Here is a 23,985-nt window from a genome sequence, read left to right as displayed (position 1 = left end):
CGCTCACGCAGCCCGCACCAACTTGAAATCCCTCCAGGTTATTCAATCACGATTCTGCAGGATAGCCGTCGGAGCGCCTTGGTTCCTTAGGAATGTGGATCTCCACGACGACCTGGAGCTCGACTCTTTTAGTAAGTATCTACAGTCGGCATCGCTGCGCCATTTTGAGAAGGCGGCACGACATGAGAACCCTCTCATCGTAGCCGCTGGAAATTACATACCCGACCCAGTAGACCGAATGGTAAACCGTCGACGTCGCCCAAAGCACGTCATTACGGATCCTCCTGATCCATTAACGGTGCTTTTAGGCACCACAAGCACCGGTCACCGTCCTCGTCGAACCCGTCGCTTGCGACGAAGGGCTCGACGAGCGAACTAACCCATAGACACAGCCCACTGAGTTTCTCGCCGGATCTTCTCAGTGGGTCGCGTTTCCGATCCGGTGGTAGATTCTGCGAAGCACTGCTCTTGCTAGGGTCAGTGTTAGCAACTCTCCGGTTGAGCCCCGCGAGCTCACCTACTAACGTTAGGGTGAAGCTGAAATAGCCTCTCAAGGCTATCAGCATAGGTAGGAAAAAAAAAAAAAAAAAGCGCTCTACGATCGCCAGTCGGTTTTTACTGACGGTAGCGAGTACCTTAAGTAGGTACAATCTGCCTCTTTCTACCATGAAATAGTTATTCAATCTGATTTGTAGGAACATACAGGCACAGCAGTTAAACAATGTATTTCAAACTTCAACTTCATGTTTCGAGATGAGCATCGGTATTCATGCTGTTGTAATAATGTCTATGGGCTTAGGAAATCAAGTCGACCGTGGATTATTGGAATAAAAGATTAGAAGGAAGGTATCAATTTTGCTTCAGTCACAAGTAAAATAATTTTACGTGATCTGCTCAAAAACAAGTTCAGGACACAGTATATGAGCCCGAATTCTTGAATCTCTTACTTTAATACTTATTTTTTGCTTTGCAATTATCCTACCGTACTATTTGTACCCTCACCTTGTCTTACTATGTGACTAGTAGGATCTGTCATGCGTCTGTATGAGATGGCATCATTGCTCTGAAGATATCTGCTGCAAAGAAATTTTATCTTACAGTCCCTTTAAATAAGGATGACAACGCTTCGATACTTGACTGTACTCTATATCTAGGTAGCGGCATTATAGTCTTTATGAGCTCCGGTAGCTGTTTGAAACGAGAAGCGCCTTAAGCTAGTACGCCTATCGGCAAAAATCTTCGAACTCGAGCAAAATATCAAACTAATCACTGATTGACTGAAGATAAAGATAAGATAGATAAGATCAAATGAAAAGAATGCAATTATTCAATTTAAATCCGAATTCCACAAAATCTTGTAGACAATAAATCTCGAAAGGCACATAAAAGCTTCACCAAACACCGTGGCAATGTGAAATAATTTATTATTAAACATTACAATTGCAAAATTTTCAAGCCCATTTTCCTTCGTAATCAAATTCGTGTCTCTCCCGGTGGGTTTCTTACAAATCACCGGTTGCTTATAAATCGCTGGGTTCCCAGTCCGAGATTTATTTCGTTTCACAGTCCTACGTACACACACGAACCGGTGTGAACCGCACTTTGGTTAAATTACATACGTGGATATTTGGCACCGCGCCGTTTAAATAGGTAGCGCCTAAATTTGTAACCTCAAGTAGGGGGTCATAGAGGAAGTCGGCGTCTTGTATAATCGAACTAAACGGGTCAAAGTTTTATCTGTTAAGTTGGGAGTGCGTTATGGAAGTGAGTGAGGATGGATTTATCGACAACAGAACAGATCGTGCTAGTATTTAGAGATACGGTCCCGAGGATTTATTTATCTGCTTACGCGTAATTCTGGAGCCGATACTGATTTTCTCTGTTGTTTATTCGTTGGAGTTTTAAAACGTTTGCCAAATTATTCGTTCGGTATTTGAAGCTTTGGTTTATCTTACTTAAACTAACACTACGTATGTAGATGTTTCGATAGTGATTTACTTTATCCGTTCTACTAATAAACTTATTGTATTAAATACTACAGGTACTACAGGTAGCTTTAATGAAGGATCCCCCCAATTAGTATTGTTTTATTTTATTTAAATAGGTAAACAAACTCACAAAAAACCTTGTGTCAAGTGATTACTAAATACAATCGAAATGTTCACCTCATGTCTATAAGTGCATCGCGCCCCATCTAGAATCATGCCTGTGTTCCTCGGCAACCCCTTATTATGAACTATCTGCTAGATTACTTTCGCACAGAAAAAAAAATGTGTGATGTCCTGGGACACCGAATAGGAACGAAGTTCCTTATTATAAAAATATCAATTTTAAGTTCTATTTGAGGTATAAAGAAAATAAAACGTAGTATGTTATTACAAAGTTAAGTCATACACTCTGTGCATTACTAATAAAAATCTTACGTTACGGACGTTTTTTCCCGGTTAGAGTACCCCTCCGCATCGTCCCATAAGGAACTTCGTTCCAAAAAAAGCGTAATGAATTAAAAACATTAGTTCCACAATTCATTATCTCTAATCAGAGTTATGTTATCGTGAAAGCAGAAAACTCGGGCAGACGATAAAACGTTCGGATAACCAAACACCCGGTCACCGAAACATCATAATTATTGATTTTTACCTTTCGAAGCTGCGGCTTGTGTTCTGAGTGCCCGATGCTTTGGACAATCATCGGGGCGGTCGAGATTATTGTGCGGGTACTTGGTCGCTAAAGTGGATTTTTTGTTGTATTCTTTTGTCTATTTAATTTTATGTTGTCTATAGATTTACGGGCTGAGCGTATTGTAGGCACACTCGAAAAGATACCACGACCCTGTCTATTTATGTCAAGTATTCATGCGTTTTGTTGTGAGAACGGGAAAACCGTAATACATTCTGTTCGGTAAAAGACAAGCTCATAGGTGCACTTGAAGGTTTCCGAGGCCCATAGGTAAATCGTCGTCGTCAATTGGCTTCACCCATTTTGAAACATAAGATTCGTACAGTGCTGTCCGATCTTCTCAAAAAAAAAAAAAAAACGCAAAGCTGTTTCCAAAGAAAAATTAGGAAAATTGGTGCTACCGATGGAATTTTCCAAAAAAAAAAACTTACCATCCATTACTGAAGACAGTAACCATGGAGCTAGAAATTTGAAAGCTATTAATGAAAGTATAAGTGAAGATATTGAATAAAATATAAAAAAAACCTTGAATCCGTCCAACGAAACAAACTATCACTAGCATTCGTTGAGCAATCACGTTCTGTTTGATTATCGGTTTTAAAATGTTCAATGACAACATTCAGTCGCGTAAACTGCACATATACATGTTTTATGGTTTTTCGAACAGTGAAAACAATAATAAAAACGGCGCCGTACCCAACGTATAATTTACGTGCTATCGTCATATGGTAATTGTCGCAATATGCGTTTTATGGTTTATGAAATATATCTATTTCTCTAACGAAGCTGCGTATGTGAAAACCTGGGTAACACAACACAATTTAGTTTTGACGAAGCATGTTGCTGATAACTCTATTTCTGCAATCTGACGAAGCATGTCGCGGATAATAACATGTACTTTTAGGTTAGGAATATTATGTTCTTTTTTTTTTAATAATAAATAAAGATTATATTATAATAATTTAATAATGTTGTTGCAGTAAAAAAATATTTATTTAAATAAACATAATACAAAGGGTTTTTATAAAAAAATGTAGTTCTGTTTAGTCACTTATTATTTATAGACCTCACACAGAATGCGATACAAGGAAATTATAATTATTAAACATAGTCCATTACCAGTAGCGTTTGATGGGCCAAGCTTAGTAGTAGCCATAATAACGCGTACATACTCTAGATCAGTGATTCTCAACCACTGTTCCGCGGCACTTTTGTGTGCCGCCAAATTTCAAAAGTGTGCCGCCAAATTTTGCGAATATATAATAATGTTAATATTATTAAAATATATCATTTTAAAAGAAAAATATTTTAAACATGAATATATATTTAAATCCACAAAAAAAAATTATAGTATATTTTAGTTTATTTCGTATATTAAAATTTTTTGATAAACTATTTATGCAGTGTGTTGTAGCAAGTAAATAATTTTTATCATTTTTTTTTGTGTGCCGCCAAATTTTGAAATCGTTTAATATGTGCCGCAACAAAAAAAAGGTTGAGAATCACTGCTCTAGATCCTACAGTTTGGTTTTAAACATGCTTACATTGTTGCTTGCTTTTATGTTGTTTGTTTATTCTTTCAACTACGATCCCTGTAACAATAGCGTTTTATTTAAAAATTTGTTCCAAGTACATATTCGTGCTTTTTAATTTATTTAATGACATTATTATACTTTATATTAAACGTCGTATCTAATACGTGAAGCAAAAACTTTGTATCCTTTTTACGAAAATTGCGGGGACGGAGGAGTATGAAATTTTCCACACTTATAGAGAATATAGAGAAGAAGTGCACAATGCTAATATTTTTTTAAAATAATGCATAAAAGATACATTAAATCAATAAAGAAAACATTACACACACTACATACCATGTATTTGATGCACACACGCATGCATACTCTTTATTGTCAAACTTTTGTTCTTGACGTCTGTTGTCAAATTGAGAATAGATTAAATATTGTTTGTCTTTGTTAATATTTTTTATAGTGTAGTCTTGGCGAAATTTGTGATTATAGAAGTATAAAATACATCATAATAGTGTACAAACTTACAACTCCAGTTAATTATAGTCGAATTTCGACTACTGCAGGACCTCTGGTCGTAGAAAAACAACAATCACACTAGAAGAGCGCATGTTTCAACGAGTTAAGTCATTATCGGTATAAATAACAACTACGACTCCACTGGTATAGCAGCAGTCCCACCCACAAAACTGTTGTATATGACTACTTCATGGAAGTTTACTGGTGGTAGGACCTCATGTAAGTCCGCACGGGTAGGTACCACCACCCCGCCTATTTCTGCCGTGAAGCAGTAATGCGTTTCGGCTTGAAGGGTGGGGCAGCCGTTGTAACTATACTTGAGACCTTAGAACTTATATCTCAAGGTGGGTAGCGCATTTACGTTGTGGATGTCTATGGGCCCCAGTAACCATTTAACACCAGGTGGGCTGTGAGCTCGTCCAACCATCTAAGTAATAAAAAAAAAGGAAGAGATGTTTGTATATATCACAGCACACAAATGAAAATAATATTCCTATAAAGAAAATTTTGTAAATATGTAGATCCGTCCTCAAGTCAAGCCAAATAGGTTCGCAGGCTATCAGGCGTATATCAATAACGCACTTATGACCAAAATACTTATCAGCTACTTAAGTATTCTTTAGAAAAATCGGTACTTTCCACAGAATTTCAATCCTCCGATAACAGCTCTAACCTTTCACAACTTAAACTCAGGCTTAACATTGCTAATCTTCTTCAAGGATAGGCACCTTTGTAAAATAAGGCGATCCAATCGTTATTAATTTTAAGATAAGATCTACTTAACCCTCCTCATACAAATCGTAACTCCGGTCTCGGAGTGAGGATTTTGCTCGTGGTGCAACTTACTTATCGGGCATTACCAACTGTTTACTTAGGGAATAGACTCAACCGCCATTGGGCAGTACAATTATTGTCTAATACATTTTATGTGTGATTCGTAAAATAAGACGAAAAGTACCTTGTTTATTTGAAGAATGCAATTGTAGTTTGTATGTGATGTAATATTATAAATATTGTTAAATTAAGGGTACTGCATCGTACTAATTATGCATTCGTATTTATCAATCAAGTTCACTAAAATAACCTCCAAATTTTTGTCTAAACTTTTCTAAATTACTACAAAGACATTCAATTGTTTCAGCAGCTATGGGGAGGGAATAGTGCGTAGGAACGCATCGCAATGTATGAGATACTAAGTTATATTTAGGACTCCATTGTAATAATTAGCGATAAAATATAAACAATATAATTCGTGTATCCTTTTCATTTTTATTAACATTACGAATTTGTGTGAAATACTAGAGACACTCGTTGGAATGATAAAGCCATTCTATTGTCAGTTGAACGCAGTAAAACTAAAATGATTTTATTTTTCTAAAGAGAAATATATTTCGTTTTTAAAAAATACTTTTTTATTTGCCATTCGTTTTATAGATATAAAATATTATAGTAAAATTGCTCGCTATGTATCCTGTTGCAAACAAGCACGGTAGCACGTAAAGTACTATCAATTAAAATCCATATATTTTTATGAGGGCGCTTAACATCGAACGTGTATTTTATAGTGTATGTATATGCACTTTGGCAGCAGTACAAAATAATTCATCGAATATTAGAAATTCGAAATCTATACTTCTTATCTTATCTTATATACTAATATACTAATAAAGAGGAAAGAGGAAACTACTGGACTAATTTGAAAAATTCTTTCACTGTTTGGAAGCTACACTATTCCCGAGTGACATAGGCTATAATCATTTTGAAAAAAAAAATTAGGGATCCTTACCAATAATGTAACCAAAGGTGTAAAAAAGTTTCCTAAAATATTCTTTACATCGCGTGCCCTAAAACTATTGATGATAGAATAAAATAATGTACTACGACTTTGCAGAACACATTATTATTTACAAAAAGGGTCGGGACAGCATATTTCTAACTATTATAGTTAGGCCGCAATAAGTGTTCTTTTATTTAAAAAAATTAAACAACGTCAAATATCGTTGAAATTGTTATAGACCCGATCGGAGGCGGAGCGGGCCGCTTGTAAAGAGATAAAACACGAATAAAGCTATTTTGCTAATTGAACTAATGTGTAAATAAAATTAATGTTTATAATTCATTTATTCTACAATATAACCAACCATCCGCCCAATCAAAGGTTCGAAGAAAGTCTTTCATAAATTTCAAATTATGTCTCAAGTTATACAATACTCGTTCGTTTTGAGGCCACTTCGTCTGCGTTAATTGTGCTAGTGCTGAATCGAGACATGAATACCAGAATTACCTGTGGGCTGTTTACTTGCCGACGTTATTCATGCAGTATGCGTTCCGACTCGCATGCCTTGCGAAAATTATACCTCTCCGTTGAAGTGACGCGTTTGTACACCACGGACGTTTGTTGGATCATGAATGAAACGCTTTGTAATCACCAGTACCGTAATAAATGCCTGAATGGCTCCGATGTGACGTCATCTCACGGCATTTAAATAAAATGTTATTTTTACACAAATAACCCAATGAAATTGTCAAACGAAATCAAATACTAGAACCCATAAGATACACAGAATGGTCTCATATTATTAACATATCTCAAGAGGCGATAGCGGAAAATTCGCACCGTAAGGTAATCATTAAACAATCTCGGTCCCTTAAGTTGTTTAAAGAGAAACACGGCGAGAATTCTCGGCCCGTCAATGCGTTTGGTTAAGCTTTCCTTACCCAATTAATTAGCTGTTATGAAGATCAAAGCAGCAGTTTGCGATCTGCGCTAAGCCTACGACCCATTCAACTTGGTAACAAGCCTGACAGTTTAAGTTCCCCCAATCCCTCAATACAATGTACAGCGTGACTTCTGTCAATCAACTACGTATCTCATTTTGCACCGACACCACTGATTTCGTCCATTGCCGATCAGTTCCGAAACTTGAGCTTAAGCAATAGAGTTCAATTTTCTATTCGTTAGTGTACCGCTTAGAACTTTGTCGGCGACAATGAAAGTTTATCCGTTTCGTTAGCGATCTCCGTCGAATAAATTTACGTGGTCTATGTAATAGTGTTTAGTGAGGATTAAGTGTTAAGATTTGACTCGTATCGATGTCTATAGTTCTGTAGCCGGGTCGCGTTCGAAGGATAATATTGGAGTTAATCTGTCAACCGCTCGGCGAATGTTAAACAGATCTTTGTGTTTGTTCTGTAGTTTGGTTTTGTCGATATCTTTGTGGGTTCTAATACATCTTAATACACATTATCAATTGCTATAATATCTATAATTGGAGTACTAAAAATACGAGAAGTTCCTTATTTTTGTTGTGACTTTCCAAAAGTTTCTTAGCGGAAATACTCCACCTAAAAAAACATATAGCTTACATTAGGCTCACAAATAACTACGATTTCCTCATCACGACAGGTCGCCGCTGTAATTTCACGAGGAAACGCCTGATGCCTCACGAAATGTGTTCGGAAAAAGAAATTAACATTATTTTCGTCGGTCGCTTGAGTAAGCTATCACTAGGCTTGTGTGTGTCTAAACAGGAACGTTCTCAAAGAGTTTACCGTTGGATACGTTCAATTTGTAAATACGTGGATTAGATTGAATTCTGATTCGTCAAATTTGTATTCGGCCTAATATTTCGTGAAACATTGACACAGTAAATTTGCATGTCAATATTTGGGGAATAACATTTTTATTTGATGTAGGTACGAAATTCAACTTTCATTTCCGAATGGAATTCCTGTTTTTTTTTTCAATACCTTACTAAAAACAACGTCACATTGTGAAATTAACAAAACTAGTGGTCCCGCAGTAGTCGAAATTCGACTATAATTAATTGGAATTGTAAGTTTGTACATTATTATGATTGTATTTTATACTTCTATAATCACAAATTTTGCCAAGACTACACTATTAAAAATATTAACAAAGACAAACAATATTTATTCTCAATTTGACAACAAAAGTTTAACAGTAAATAATATGCATGCGTGTGTACGTCAAATACATGGTATGTAGTGTGTGTAATATTTTCTTTATTGATTTAATATATATTTTATGCATTATTTTAAAGAAATATTAGCATTGTACACTTCTTCTCTATATTCTCTATAAGTGTGGAAAATTTCGTGCTCCTCCGTTGGCGCAATTTTCGTAAAAAGAGGTACAAAGTTTCTGCTTCACGTATTAATATATAGATTTGACCGAATCATTAGAAGTTCGTATTCCCATTCCGTAATTCATGAAACAATAAATCATGATACAGTCAGAAATTTCTTACATCGTCGAAACAATTATTGTATAATCGCTTCGACCCACAAAAAAAAATCTTACTCGCAAAAGTTCGAAAAACTTGGGAAGCGACAATTCTCGAGAATAGACCCTCGATCCTCGGCTTATTCCGGATATTAGAACACGTAATCTGACTACACTGTGTCTCCACTCGCAATTTATCGTGCGATGAATGGCCAAACCATTATCCAACCCTTAACCTACGTACCTACTTATTAATATCAACGTAATTTATTGTAAATTGCATTCTGCAGATGTGTAGCCGTGCGTGAATTACGGCCGGTGGTTTTCTGCAAAAAAGCCTATACGCTTGAGTTATGGTACTTCAATAGTCGTTTATCATGTTTTTCTAGAAGCTTCCTAGACTTCGAGACCTTTTCTGTGAGATATAAAGGATGATGTTAAAAATTACGATAAATATTTTTTTAATAAAAGATCTTGCCCAGATCTTGAATAAATATTGCCCGCTGTACAACAAGCTACTATAGTTAAAATCGAATAACATTCTATTTTCCGCCCTACTGTTCAAATTTTTCATATGTCTTATATTTTAACGGTCTTTATAATGGAAAAATATACTATTTATTAAAATTGCAGAAATAAATGACCAAGCTTGGCGTTAAATAAGTACCTGTGTCCAACGAATATTGCAACGTCAATGCCATCACCTATCTTGATACATGAGATTGAAATCTCAATTGTTTTGTCTAGAGTCTGTTTCATTCATCAAATCGGAAGGTGTAAGTACTTAGCGACAGAAATAGGCAGAACGGTGATGCCTACCCGTATGGACTTTCAGTGCGCTCTATAACCAGCAAATACACTTTATGTGGAAGTGATCTATGAACTTGCGTTAAATACTTATTCCCTTAGAACTATTGGTACCTTTCTACGGGATTTAAACATTAGCATAGTGCTATCGCTTCATACGATTACACCGGAATTCTTATCTTCTAAGCTACGGCGGAACCGCGTCAAGGACGATTTCAATAAATCCCACATGTTGAATGTTTTTTTTTTTTTTATAGCTTAGATGGGTGGACGAGCTCACAGCCTACCTGATGTTAAGTGGTTACTGGAGCCCATGGACATCTACAATGTAAATGCGCCACCCACCTTGAGATATAAGTTCTAAGATCTCAAGTATAGTTACAACGGCTGCCCCGCCCTTCAAACCGAAACGCATTACTGCTTCACGGCAGAAATAGGCGGGGCGGTGGTACCTACCCGCGCGGACTCACAAGCGGTCCTACCACCAGTAATAGATGTATCCTTATTCTTCATTAATAGTTTCAAACAACAACTGATCAAAACGCAAAATAATAATAACCAATTTTTCATAGGCTCCTCATAGGTTGCGTTCATAAAAATTACGTTTTTCAAATTTAAGTTACTCACTTAGTAATTGTTAAGCTTGACATTCCTTCACGTAATACAAGAACGCATAGCGCCATTCAAGACGAAGGCCAACTAATGCGTATCGGACTTTCGTAACAGCACCACAAAAGATACGTCCCCAATAACGCGTTCCAGTATTTCTTTTATGATGATAAAAATTAACATGGCAACAGTTAAATAGCCATTCGAAAAAGAAAAAAAAACGAATGGTTACGCCTAAATGTGGCCACTATTTTAAATAGTCATAGTTTTAAAAATAAAATCCAGCAAGTACGGCTGGTGATTTACAACAATAACGATAGCTCTCGGCGAGTGAAATACACCAGACGCCAAACAAACGCACCGGCTACTATATTGTTTTAAAAGTTGTGTTAATAAAGTACACGTTCGAATCTATGAACGAATTTACTTTGACTGTAAAATCAATAGGAATTATATTGAAACTAATATTATAAATACATATTTATATATTTTTTACTGGTGGTAGGACCTCTTGTGAGTCCGCGCGGGTAGGTACCACCACCCTGCCTATTTCTGCCGTGAAGCAGTAATACGTTTCGGTTTGAAGGGTGGGTGGCGCATTTATGTTGTGGATATCTATGGGCTCCAGTAACCACTTGACACCAGGTGAGCTGTGAGCTCGTCCACCCATCTAAGCAATAAAAAACATATGTTTAAGTAATATCATTATCACACTACACCTACCAAGGTTCATCTCGGCAGAGACTAGACTGTCAGAGAATGCCTATGGCAATAAGTCCGCCTTTATACTGTCTAGTATATAAAGTTATAAATAAATAAAATAAAAAAAATATTTAATGATCATATTCGGATCATATTCGTTTTATATATTTTATTCATATCCGAAAAAGTTTTTATGCATGAAAGGTAATTTTAAAAATACACTGAAAAATCAGAATCAAAACATACCAGAAATTACAAATTTATCAAATGGAATTTTTTTACTGGTGGTAGGACCTCTTGTGAGTCCGCACGGGTAGGTATCATCACCCTGCCTATTTCTGAACTGAAGCAGTTATACGTTTCGGTTTGAAAGCCGTTGTAACTATACTGGGCCTTAGAACTTATATCTCAAGGTGAGTGGCGCATTTACGCTGTAGATGTCTATGGGCTCCAGTAACCACTTAACAACTAGGTGGGCTGTGACCTAGCCCATCTATCTAAGTAATATAAAAAAAATGCATGTTATTCCTAACGAACTTTGTCGAGCCGATCATTTATATATTGCGCTAAGCACTGTCTAAATTTATGTAAAATTATTTCTTGATTCTTGTTAATTTCCATGTAAAGTATTAGATGCATCGGAATTAAGTCCACGTATTCGATTTTCAATAACTTTCAATGCAAACGGTGTTGTTAGTAGCTTAAATACTGTTCTAAGTGTATATTTTCTGTAATTACCGATAAAGCCAAAAAGAGATACGCTATCCGATTACTCAAAATGAAATTTGACTGATATTAAGAATGCGCAAAGACTGCGCAAGGATGACACGCAAAACACGTCAAATGAAGAAACATTTCCTGTCACTTTAATTGTATTTAAGTTATTGTTTTATGTATTTTTATTTATATGTATTTTTCATTTAATATTAGATATATTTTTTAAAGCTTAGTTTAAAAATCATGCTTTAATAGCTCTTATATTGTACACTATTCCCCTCTTATACATCGTATTTCTCTCTGCTAATGGTTTGCTGGAAGAAAACTCATGAATGAGTTAAGCTCGCTTTTGTACATAGTATTTAGACATTTTTTAAATCTGTTTTTATTGTATTTTCTTTTTGTGTACAATAAGTATAAATAAAATAAATAATGGATTCAGTAAGTTTTTATTTATATATGTATAATGCTAATGATATAATCTTAGGATTATCCGCGATTAAGGCGGTCCGACACATGCCTAGACGTTAGTATGCTGAACGCATGCGATGCATGTTGCATTATGCATATAATGACGCGACCTGCTGCCCTTCCGTTTCCTGGGCGGAATAAATTAGGCTTTTACGTTGTTTTCGAAGTTTAGCTCCTTGAATAATTGCACTGTAACTAAAGCAAAGAGAAAAAGCACTCCAGAACATATTGTGCTTTAATTTAGCTTACACTATAAATCATTTTACAAATTTAGATTACAAATGATAATGAGCAATATTTTAGAGAGACTGGTGCTTAAGCTAGGCTTCAGGCCTACATATCAGAGCATCGAGTTTCTAAACTTTAGAGCTTATGCTTTGAAATTAGACATCAGGAATCACAGTATACTGGTACTCTACATGTAGTGAATCATCATCATCATCATCTCAGCCTGTCCGTTGTCCACTGCTGAACATAGACCTCTCCAAGTGATCTCCAGTGCGGCCGGTCCGTTTCCACCTGCATCCAACGTGACCCAGCGGTTCTTACCAGGTCGTCGCCCCATCTCGTAGGTGGCCGAATGTAGTGTAGTGAATAGATAAATAAATAAATAAATATTTACTAACAATCACGCCACGTTAACTGGTCCTGTGATAAGTTCGTAAAGGACTTTTGTTACAGGTACCAGATAACGGAAATAAATGTAAGATTTTTTATTATACACATACACATATTTAATATACATCCATAACCCTGGAAAAGACATTTATATTTATCATATAAATATCCTCCCTTGGCGGGATTCGAACCCGCGACCCCCTTGTGTAGTGACCATGTACTTACTACTACACCAGACGGCCGTTTCAATTTGAAGATCGATATTAAAGATAAAGACCGTCCATTCCTGTCAGAATACTTATCGCTATGAATAATAAATACACTGTTGAGCCAAGATGACATGACCCTATTGGTTTATTGTGTACCTCTCAGAAGAGGGCATTGAAGTTTAAAACTAGGTATTATACTAACTAGATCCTTTTAATTTGAAGACAATTCTGGAGACAATTTTATGCAACTAGAATTGTATGTGTTTTGATCACATACAATAGATATTACTCTGACCCTTAGATTCCTTGTGCCACAACTTTCCTACCATCAACACTTTTAATCGTATTTATGTATTTTCCTATCTAATTCCCTAATAAAACTCGGTAGGTTTAACAGCACTGCTTACCCCTTCTATCAAGCATTTAAAGCAATTTAAAGAGTTGGAAAATCTTTATCATATAATATAATTGAGGCTACCTCGTTTCTCAAGACAGACCATCGTAGTCTTGATGTGAAAAACATTGACCTCTGATAACCGTACACTACGAAATCAACCATAAGGTCGTCTGTCAATTAACCAGTAAAACATAAGCATACATCCAAATTAAAGATACCTTTTTCATAAAGATACCTTTTGCATATTTGTACACAGAAAATGCTTTTAGCGTAGCAACCTTAAATTAACGTATTTAGTAAGCGAACATTCGAAGCACAACTAGTGTATTAGCACACAAACTAACCGAGGTGTATGTTATTCGTGTGATGAACCCGTTTGCGCCTTGCTTCGCATATCCGTTTCCGTGTAAAATTAATTGGTCCGTAACGCACGGAAGGATGTATGACTGCAACAACTCATGTAAATTGCCGGTATCTTAGAGCTCTCGGGAATCCTGAACTTCTGATGAATTCCACCTCCGCCGAGCTTTAGAATCGTATATTTTACGATATTAAAATGCTCCTATTAAAATATCTATTTAGCATCGAATTATACAAAATTTAGGTAAACATCTGAAAACTTCGGACTCATCACAACAATGCGGCGTTGTAATTATTGACATTCTCAAAGTTTTCAATTCTCGAACCGACAATAACGATACAATTTAATAAAACACACCCAATCTGTTTTTCCATAACATCTGCGTAGCATTGTTGGATACTAATCTAATTAACCTTAGACACGAATCCAAATGTGTTAACGGGCGTTTCCCGAAAGCTCGGATCGATTGGGCGGCTACGCAATATGAGATCTTATGCCGTAGCGTATAAAAGCGACGCTTATTTAAAGCAATATCTCATTAGCATTCATCGTGCGCTCGCGGCCGCGCGCTCCCGAATAAAGCATCTGTTAAATGTCTCGTACTAGCTAAAACTTGCCCGTAATTATCTGTTAACATTCCCAAGTTTGACCTCGCGAAAATCTTAAGGCGAATTCGCAAACTCGCTTTGGCCCACCGGAGGCGTTTTACTCCCCTAATAATCGGGCTCATGGAGATTTTTAATGAAAAAGATTGTTCGCCGTTATTTAGAAAGTTGGTAAAAGGGATCCAGTCGGAAGTTTGTTTTGATTTAGTGTTGTGCACCCAGCGTTGATTGTGTTCTTTGGAGCGGTTTTGTATCGGTTTAAAAGTAATTAAAAATTTGCCGGCCCTTCCCTTTTCATTGCTTTTCAATGACACAACTCATCCATCTTTATATTCATAATCGAATTTTTCAGCAATATATTCGACCCAATTAAGCCACGTGCGATACGCCTTAGCTGCTTCTCTACCCAATGGCATTTTCCAAAAGTGAAGCCTAAATATCCGATCAATGGACTGTAATACTCAGTGATTTATTACCTATAATTAACAGAGGACGGTAGATATTTTGCGTACGTAAATTAAAAAAAAAAATCATTTCATCCCAGATATTTTACTAAGGTTGATTTAATAATTTCGATTCACATTCGACCCCCATACCGGGCCTTTGTGAAAGACAGCCATTCATTTTATCGATGATTCAAACCGTATCCATTCGGCTCGCTAATGGTTTTCAAATAAACCAGAGCTATTTAATGGCTCAGAATATAAAAAAAGGGGAAAATGGAACTAATTGATACGTAACCTCGTTATTTTCTGATGTTCATGTACTTTGTAAAGTATCGAATTCAGAATTCAATACTTTTAATCAAACCAAGTTTTAGTTTGTCGCGTATAACGGATTTTGTATCATTATACATCGTATTTTACTACTTGTATTCTTACTCGCAATCAAATTTCAATTTGATTTAGCGTCACCGAGTAAATTTAATGCGAACGAATTGTTAATTAATGCAAATTGCAAATAATAAATCATTATTACCATTTCATTTAATTAGTCCGGAAAGGACCCTTTCCTCGTGACGAGCTGCTTTTTCTCTTAATATGCGGAGTCAGCATCATTCGGAAGAGTCAATAAACCGTGTCATAAGTCAGCATTAATCAGGACTGACAGTATAATTCGGTCCGACGATATCTATCGTTTTGAAGCAAATTCTGTAGGTGTTTTGATAGATTCACGAAGGTATGTCCATGTATCGATTTTCAATTAATCTTTTGTCCCCCTTTTCGTTTAGACAGATTCATTTTTCTGCGTCGCATAACGTTTGTGAGTACGTCTCTATTTATTTTCATTTTCTCGTGTTTGCTGGAGTTGACGTTGCGAGATGCTTGCGAATAGAAACGTCTCGAAGATTCGATGGATGCAATGTAAACATCATTCAATACGAACGTTTACAATTTATTTGTCGTTTTCTTCATATTGTCATGTTAAAATTTTGTGGAATAAAATTTATTTTAGGTAGTCACGTTTTAAATCTGCCGACTGGAATGCCATCGTTTGTCTTGTGTACCATCGTAGGTTTGAGCTCAATCTTCCTATTGCATACATTTTTGTTTAGGAAAGATGGCTGACGATCTTTTCAGTTTCATAAGGACGTGTGAGCGAGCAAGGGCTAATTCATTAATAAAAGGAGTATCTATATAATGTAATTTCATTTACTGGTGGTAGGACGTTTGGCGAGTCCGGATGGGTAGGTACCACCATTCTGCCTATTTCTGCCGTGAAGCAGTAATGCGTTTCGGTTTGAAGGAGCTGGGCAGCCGTAGTTAAAAGTGAGACCTTTGGTCATGTCTCAAAGTGGGTGGTGGCATTTACGTTGTAGATGTCTATGGGCTCCGGTAAGCATTTAACATCAGGTGAGTCGTGGACCTCGTGAGTTCCGCGAGTGCGGTGATCTGGGTTATGACTGCTCTTGGAGTTAGAACTAGAAGCTTCAAACGGCTAAGTGTGGATCGAGTGAATTGAACAGGACCTGTCTACGGCGTTGAGGGTGACCGACTGCTGCGTGAGCACACGACTAGGTGACCGACTGCTGCGTGAGCACACGACTAGGTGACAGGGTATAGTTAGCCACAGCCACGATGATGGGGGCTTTGTGCTGCATCACTGTCTCGTAGTAGTCTTCAATGCTAGCTTCATAGACTAGCGGATGGGCTTGAGATCTCACTTAAGTTAGACTGTAATATTTGGATGGAGTCTATGTGGGTGCGGGCCGCGTGATCCAACACCAGACACGCCTTTGTCGTAAATGGGGAATGTATGGTTTGTAAAGTGTTACCTTACTATGAAAGGACTATTTATTCCGCAAGTGGATGATCAGATACAGTCTGCCTAGAATAAACATGGCGTGATTACTGTCATGCAATTTTCCAGGGTATTGGAAAGGTAGCCACCCTTCAATCTGGAACCTATAACCAATTCGGCTTAGAAATAGACAGAAGCACGGTAAAGATACCAGCGAACTAAAAGCCCATCCACAAGTAAGAATGATTAACTGACTGTCTTATTTCTTACTAGCGACCCGCCCTCGCTTCGCTTCGGAAACTGTAATTTATTATTGATTTCTCCACTATTTAATGGATGTTATTATCAATCACTCTATCTATTAAAAAAAACCGCATCAAAATCCGTTGCGTAGTTTTAAAGATTTAAGCACACATAGGAACAGACAGATATAGGGACAGAGAAAGCGACTTTGTTTTATACTATGTAGTGAAGTAACAATTTGTAATTACTGTTATCAAAATAGCCACAGCTAAAAAGTGTTTATTTAACGTGCAATCTCACGAACCGAAACGTGACTTAGATACACACATTTTTTCCCAAAAACCAATACTCCGTAATCCATTAAAGCGATACCTCAGTTCAACAGGATGTAACCTCTCGTTTTTTCTGCGTACATAGATACTCATGGCATCGATATTCTTTTTTTTTCAGCAAAATAGTTCGTTGGGCGTCACAGCAAAAAATTCTCACTGAATAGGCACCGTCTGCACCGGAAAAACGGAAAAAATCGGCAGAGATTTGCTTCTGTCCGTTTCATGGTCGATATGTTAATAAACATTCGACGTGCTTTGAATATATGAGATTACGGTTTCGGAACTAGTCGAAAGCATACAAAGGATTAATAAAGATGTATGTATGTACGAAGAGCTTTGGAATACAGTTCGAACGAAGCATTTGATTAATATAAGTATATCGTGAGTTTATGACGCCACTCAAATTGCTCTTTGAATTAAAAAAGAAACAAATAAGGGTTTTTCTTAATCGACTTTTATTATTTTATTGGATATTCTATTTCATTTCTGAATTCTATGTAAAATCTTAGCAAAGATTCTTTCAAATTTATGTATATGGATCATATCTTTTATGTTAAAGATGAGTCTATGTTTTCCAAATTAAAAGTAATGGATAACAAAAAATAAAATTCTCGTATGATATGAATTATTTTAAATAATTCTAGACGTTATAGAAAGAGGTTCTCTTTATTAAATTTCCGGTGAGCTAGCCGAGTTGGCTCTAAAAGGCTTTGCTTTATAGCTCTGTTTAAAAAATTGTTTCATATTATAAGCGGAGAAAATAATGCACCATAGTCTTAGCCTGAAATTAAATAATGTAGAACATTCTTCACGTGTGAGTCGTAAAATGTTCCTTACGGTAATATTTTTATTTTACGGACATGCTATTTATAGTGATAGCTTTCAGTTATTAGGACATTATACCTACCATATTTCCTGACAAATTAACACAATTTTATACATTTCGCTCAGTATTTTAAGTGTACTCGCCAATAACGTGATCTATAATTCGCATTTCGATTGCCATCAAAACAAAAAAGAAGTGGTCAAACAACTCGCACAAACAAAGCCGAGTTTTTTGGAAATTTGACGAGAAAAGTCCCCAAGTACCCTGTGATCAAAGGCAAGGAATTGGGACCATCGTCACTGAGTTTCGAGTATCTCAGGACCTCGATTCCAATATTTTATTTACCTCAGGAATGTCTACTTTGAAGATGAAAACTAATTCGTAGTTAGCGAAGTTCCGTTGCTTATGAGAACTTGTGCGGTTTAATGAAATCGAACGACTTTGCGGCAAACTATTTCTTCTTCCTTTACAAGAGACATTTCATCAAAAAGTTTTTCTTTGTCAGTGATGTGAAAACATTTGCGAATGAGCCTAAGCTGTACATTTCTCAAGTTTTATTTTGACCAAATAAATTTTGAGAATGTTCTTCGATACAAATTTATTTATGCTACTTCTTCGAAGTGAACTGTTAAACTGGAAGGCATTCCGCATATGTTTCGTCGTACAAATTCGTCGAAGCATCATAATGTGGACGCCATTGCAGTGTCATTGACTTAACTGCGCTTACATTCTTGATTTCAATTGCGGTCCCAGTTTACGTTTGCATTTAGAGCTTTCTCGTAGCCCCGTTTACTAAATCTATTAATAACAGGCGTGAACCGAAGGTATGTTATTAATATATTAAACGCAATATGTATTTTAATATGGGGTGAAACTTCCACAGTTGCCAGTTTAACTTGGAGTTTCGCAAGTTCTGACAACGCATCTTCCTGGGTATTGTTTGAAGTTTATTAAGTTTTGAACATAACCTGACATAAGTCGACGTAGACCAGCTAATGAACCGAGCGTAAGGTGCCTTCAAACTATTTTCGATACTTCGTTAAGGAATGGTATTTTCTTGGTCCAAAGATTGGAACGCGAACAAACAACACGAGTAGTTCTAGTTTACAGTACAGTTTTCGTTATATGAGCTCTGAACTCCTTACACAAAGAGATTCACCGACATCGACTTTGTTGGCAACTCAACTCATGAATTCCTGAACATTATTACAGCAAACATAGTTTTGTTTAATTAATTAGATAGTCAAATAGTCAAGTTTTAAAGACATGTAAGTGCAACAAGTTGGCGCTGAATTACCTTGTGATCACCCCGGAGCAACATCATTGTATTCTGTTGAAGTTTCCAAGAAAATCCCTTGTCTGGCACAAAGCTAGTTTTACTGAGTAACAAGACGAAGATTTACTTGCAGCCAACTGTGAGAAGTTTCGTTTATGTTTCAAATTAATTAAAGTGAATATTTAAGTTTATATTTTTACGGGCCTCGGTTATGATTGTATATTATTTAAAGATGTTTTACCAAATGCTTATCACTTTTACCCAGCCGTATTAAAATTAGAATCGTACAGACACATTTAAATAAATAAGTTCGTTTTTATGTTTGAGCTTGCATGCTTTTGGGCAGTTTATGTTATATTACAAATGGAATCATTTTCATGCGTAGTTTTGTGAAGATTATATATACACATTAACGGTGTTTTGTTAATAAAGTAATTCGCAAGGGCTGGTCATGTTGAATAACAGCCTGTATTTTTAAAAGCAATGCCAATTATGCGATAAAAAAAATAAGGCACCCATTTATAAATAAATAAAAAAATCTAATAATTTGTTTATTTATTTGCTATAGTTTCACAAAGCTTTCCGGTTGGGAAGTTACAAAGTAAATCGGAAGATGGCTGAATAAAATCGATGAAAATCGAGCAATACGTGGAATGAGCATCAATAGAATCCATGAGTTGGTGTGATCCAGTGAGCTGAGATCGTGCTCGACGTAGCGAGTAACTTTGCGCATTTTGTCGCTTCGTCACTTGCAAATATCTGAAATGTAAACGTTTCTTTACGTGATTGATTCGCGTCTATCTATTGTATTATTAATAAAATGTCTATTTGACATGATTTTTTGAGACAATTGAAATTGTTAATTTTATCATAAAATATCGTGAGCTGGCCGCTAGAACACTTCTATGAATAGATAAGCAGAGACATAATTATCTATAGCCAGCGGCCCGCTCCGGCTACGCCCGAGTCTTTAACAAAAATTTCAACGATATTTGACGTTGTTTTATTTTTTTAAATAAAAGAACACTTATTATGGCATAACTATAATAGTCAGACATATGCTGTCGCGACACTTTTTGTAAATAATAATGTGTTCTACAAAGTCGTAGTACATTATTTAATTATTTCATCAATAGCTTTCGCATGACACGCGATGTAAATAATATTTTAGGAATTTTTTTACACCTAGGATTACGTTATTAGAGTTTTAGTAAGGATCCCTAATTTTTTTCAAAAAAGATGTCACTCGGGAATAGTGAATAATTCCAAACAGTGAAATAATTTTTCCAATCAGTTCAGTAGTTCAATACAAACAAACAAACAAATCTTTCCTCTTAACAATATTAGTATAGATAAGGTTCAACATAAGATAAAAGTCACATTTGGATTGTTTCAAGGAAAAAACCTTTTTGAACCGGCATAAATAACTTCTACAGAATCAGAATGCGTATACCTGCCACGTTCATTAATAGTACAATATAATAATGACATTGAATAAAATCCTGCCTATTTCTGTCCAGAATCAGTCATGCGTTCCGATTTCGGAGGGTTGGATAAAATTGACACTTGAACCCGATGACTTAAGGTTACCTTACCTCACGTTGCTGACTTCGCCTGTCCATTTAAATAAAAATTAGAATAGACGAAAAACCACAAAAATCTTATTATAATTTTTTGTTAAAATGCTATCTAAATTTCATACATTTATGTATTCCATATCATTCAATGTAATATATACATATGTATAGCTTGCCCAAATTAAACAGATATAATGAATGGAACCTTAGGAATTCGCTCAATAAAGGTAGTCCGTATCAGAGGATCGTTTTACAATACTTTCGATGCCATTGTTCACATTCCAATGTAATGTACGGCAAAAAAAAATCCGTACAATGTTTGATTTTTCAACGTCGAAAGCGAAGTTCAGATATTTTGAATTATTTTTTTCTCTTCATTATGATTTAAAATCGTTCGTTTTTAATGCGCACTTACAATTTTGATGTATTTGGATATCTACGTGGCCGAAGACAGCCACTTGGTTGTACCCATAGCATTACTGATGTCCGTGAGCCACAATGACTAATAGCGATTATCATCAGTTAGCCATAATTTTCAAAACTTCAAAATAGCTGACTGACGATGACTTTACTGAAAAACTTTACCACATTTCATGCATCATTTTTCGTTATATATTTCATTTTTTAGCTATATTTTCTATGCACCTTTTGAGTCTAAAACTAAATAACTACAAATAAAACTCATTAAAGTAAAAGCAATTAATGAAAACATTCCAATACATCATCCTAATACGAAACAAATTTCATCGGCGGTCGCTCAACACATCATTATTGTTCGTGCCGATTGCATTTCTATCCGGAACTCAGGCAACATTGCTACAATTGCATTATTAATCCAACGATCCATAAATCCATTCTCCATTACGGTCCTTTGTGCTTTAAGCGTGTATTAACGTGAAATCATTTTAGCCTTCGTCGCATTCAATTGACTTTCAGTTTTGGAAACTATTGTTCCATATTTTCAAAACGATTTGTTTACTAATTGTACATTTTGGTAATCCTATACATCGTATTCGGGGCAAGCCGGCTTTTCTAAAGTGGATTGCTGTTTTGTTTTTTTTTCACTTATTTAATACTCATTTATTTTATATTCTTTGCAAACTAAGTTGATGCGTGCTGATCATTCTTAATTTTATCATTGCCAGTCTCGGAATAGCAATAGAATTCATTGTGTCTTGCAGTGATTTAAAATATCAATTAATATTTAAAGCATGATCATATTAAATACATTTGTACTGACATTAATGAATTTAAACACTAAATAAAAGATGAAGAAAAAAAAGTGAAACTAGACTAAAGGAACATTTACTCAGGGAATTCGTACAGGTTTATTTATAGTTTTTTTTTTTTATATAATTACACATTTGTACAAAAATAATATAAATTAATTGTCGTGTTCCTGCGATTGAAGTCTTAGTTAACGAAGTTCCTCCGACACCAAAACAGCGGGACACATTTTGAATCCCACGAGGGCTCTTGTTTCCAGTTGATCTCTATTTGCATGACTAACCGCCCCCTTAAACTCGGGACCAGGGGCGTGGGGCCGTGGTCAACAATAGGAACGTTTAGCAATTCGCTTTAATAATGAAGTTAAGCGGAGATTGTGGCCTGTTCTCCTCGGCCCGTATGATTCGTACGTTTGGGTCTAACAGTGAACACTTTGTACACACATATTCGGAATAGGGATGTCGACTTAGCGGTTATTAATTTATGTCAAAAATAAAGTTATTCTAAATCTGTTGAGATAATTAAAAGCCGCACAGGGATGAACTAATTTTAAAGAGACAAAAAGGTTACGAATAGTGGTTCAGAGATATAATGAGATATTCCCTCTTAAAATATGACATATTAGTTTAGGTTTGAGTATGTTTTGACAATGAAAAGCTAGTACGTGTTAAATATTAAGACGGGTCGATGAACTTATGGCCTGCCAAATGGAAGGATGATCTTTGCTGATAATATTTCGTCTAGGTTATGTTTAATCTTTATGAACCAAAATTTATATTTTGGAAATGAATTAATGTTTTAAAAATAATTTGTTTCAGGTGAGTGAATCTTCACTACTTGAGTGCAGCAACGGGCGTTACACAGCGTCCGAGACGGTAAGTCATTTTGCTACTAACACTAGAATTAAATAAATTAAAGTAACTATGTAGATACCTATTTGATTATTCGCACACCTATTTGTGTATCCATAATTTTGATGCTACAATTTAACCTTTCATATTAATTCTGTACATGGTCAATAACGGCATTTATTAAAGCAAATTAAAGATGCAATTTTGGAATATAAAATTCAGTAAATATGTTTTTTTATTTTTTTTTATTGCTTAGATATGTGGACGAGCTCACAGCCCACCTGGTGTTAAGTGGTTACTGGAGCCCATAGACATCTACAACGTAAATGCGCCACACACCTTGAGATATAGTTCTAAGGTCTCAGTATAGTCACAACGGCTGCCCCACCCTTCAAACCGAAACGCATTACTGCTTCACGGCAGAAATAGGCGGGGCGGTGATACCTACCCGTGCAGACTCCCAAGAGGTCCTACTACCAGTGATTTTTTTATAATTACTACAATCAATGAAAACTATAGCGTAATTTATAATTATTCTAATTTAATTGGTTCCAATAGTACAGTGAATTCTAGTTTGGATAGCCAGATGATCGGGTGTGATTTACTATTATATAATCCGCAAAACTGAACATGCTATTACTCACGGCCTGGCCACCGTCCTGCTGTTCTAAGAGATTGTAAAATAGAATACAACCACAAATTGCAAGGTAGATTTGGACACTGAAATTTTTGTGGTAGCCGCTTATGATTAGGTAAAAGGAACTAAAAGATTTGAACACAAACTAGCTAACTCCTAGTTTAGCTCAAAGCCTTCAGTTTTCAAGAAAGTTGGACGCAGCCGTTACCCGATTCGAATCGATCGTAAAAGATAACGCGTATGATGTCATTACATGTGTTTCGCACGTGGAACGTCAATGAGATTAGTTTTAGTTGAGGGTTTAATTGA

General features: G+C 35.9%; 1 protein-coding gene across 5 annotated transcripts in view; it reads left to right on the top strand.

The window, feature by feature from the left end:
* heph (polypyrimidine tract-binding protein 1 heph) overlaps positions 1-23,985 on the top strand; it is a 522,083-nt gene that overhangs the window by 324,161 nt on the left and 173,937 nt on the right. For 2 of the 5 annotated variants that reach the window (XM_028180566.2, XM_089736955.1), the window contains one exon: positions 23,007-23,063. The exons of the other annotated variants lie outside the window; for them this stretch is intronic. In XM_028180566.2, coding sequence (XP_028036367.2) covers positions 23,007-23,063 — 57 coding nt within the window. The remainder of the gene's footprint in view (positions 1-23,006; positions 23,064-23,985) is intronic. 5 annotated transcript variants of the gene reach the window in all.

The sequence above is a fragment of the Bombyx mandarina genome, chromosome 22, assembly GCF_030267445.1.
Source record: "Bombyx mandarina strain Sakado chromosome 22, ASM3026744v2".
Classification (NCBI taxonomy): Eukaryota; Metazoa; Arthropoda; class Insecta; order Lepidoptera; family Bombycidae; genus Bombyx; species Bombyx mandarina.
This window is presented reverse-complemented; position numbering and strand designations above follow the sequence as displayed.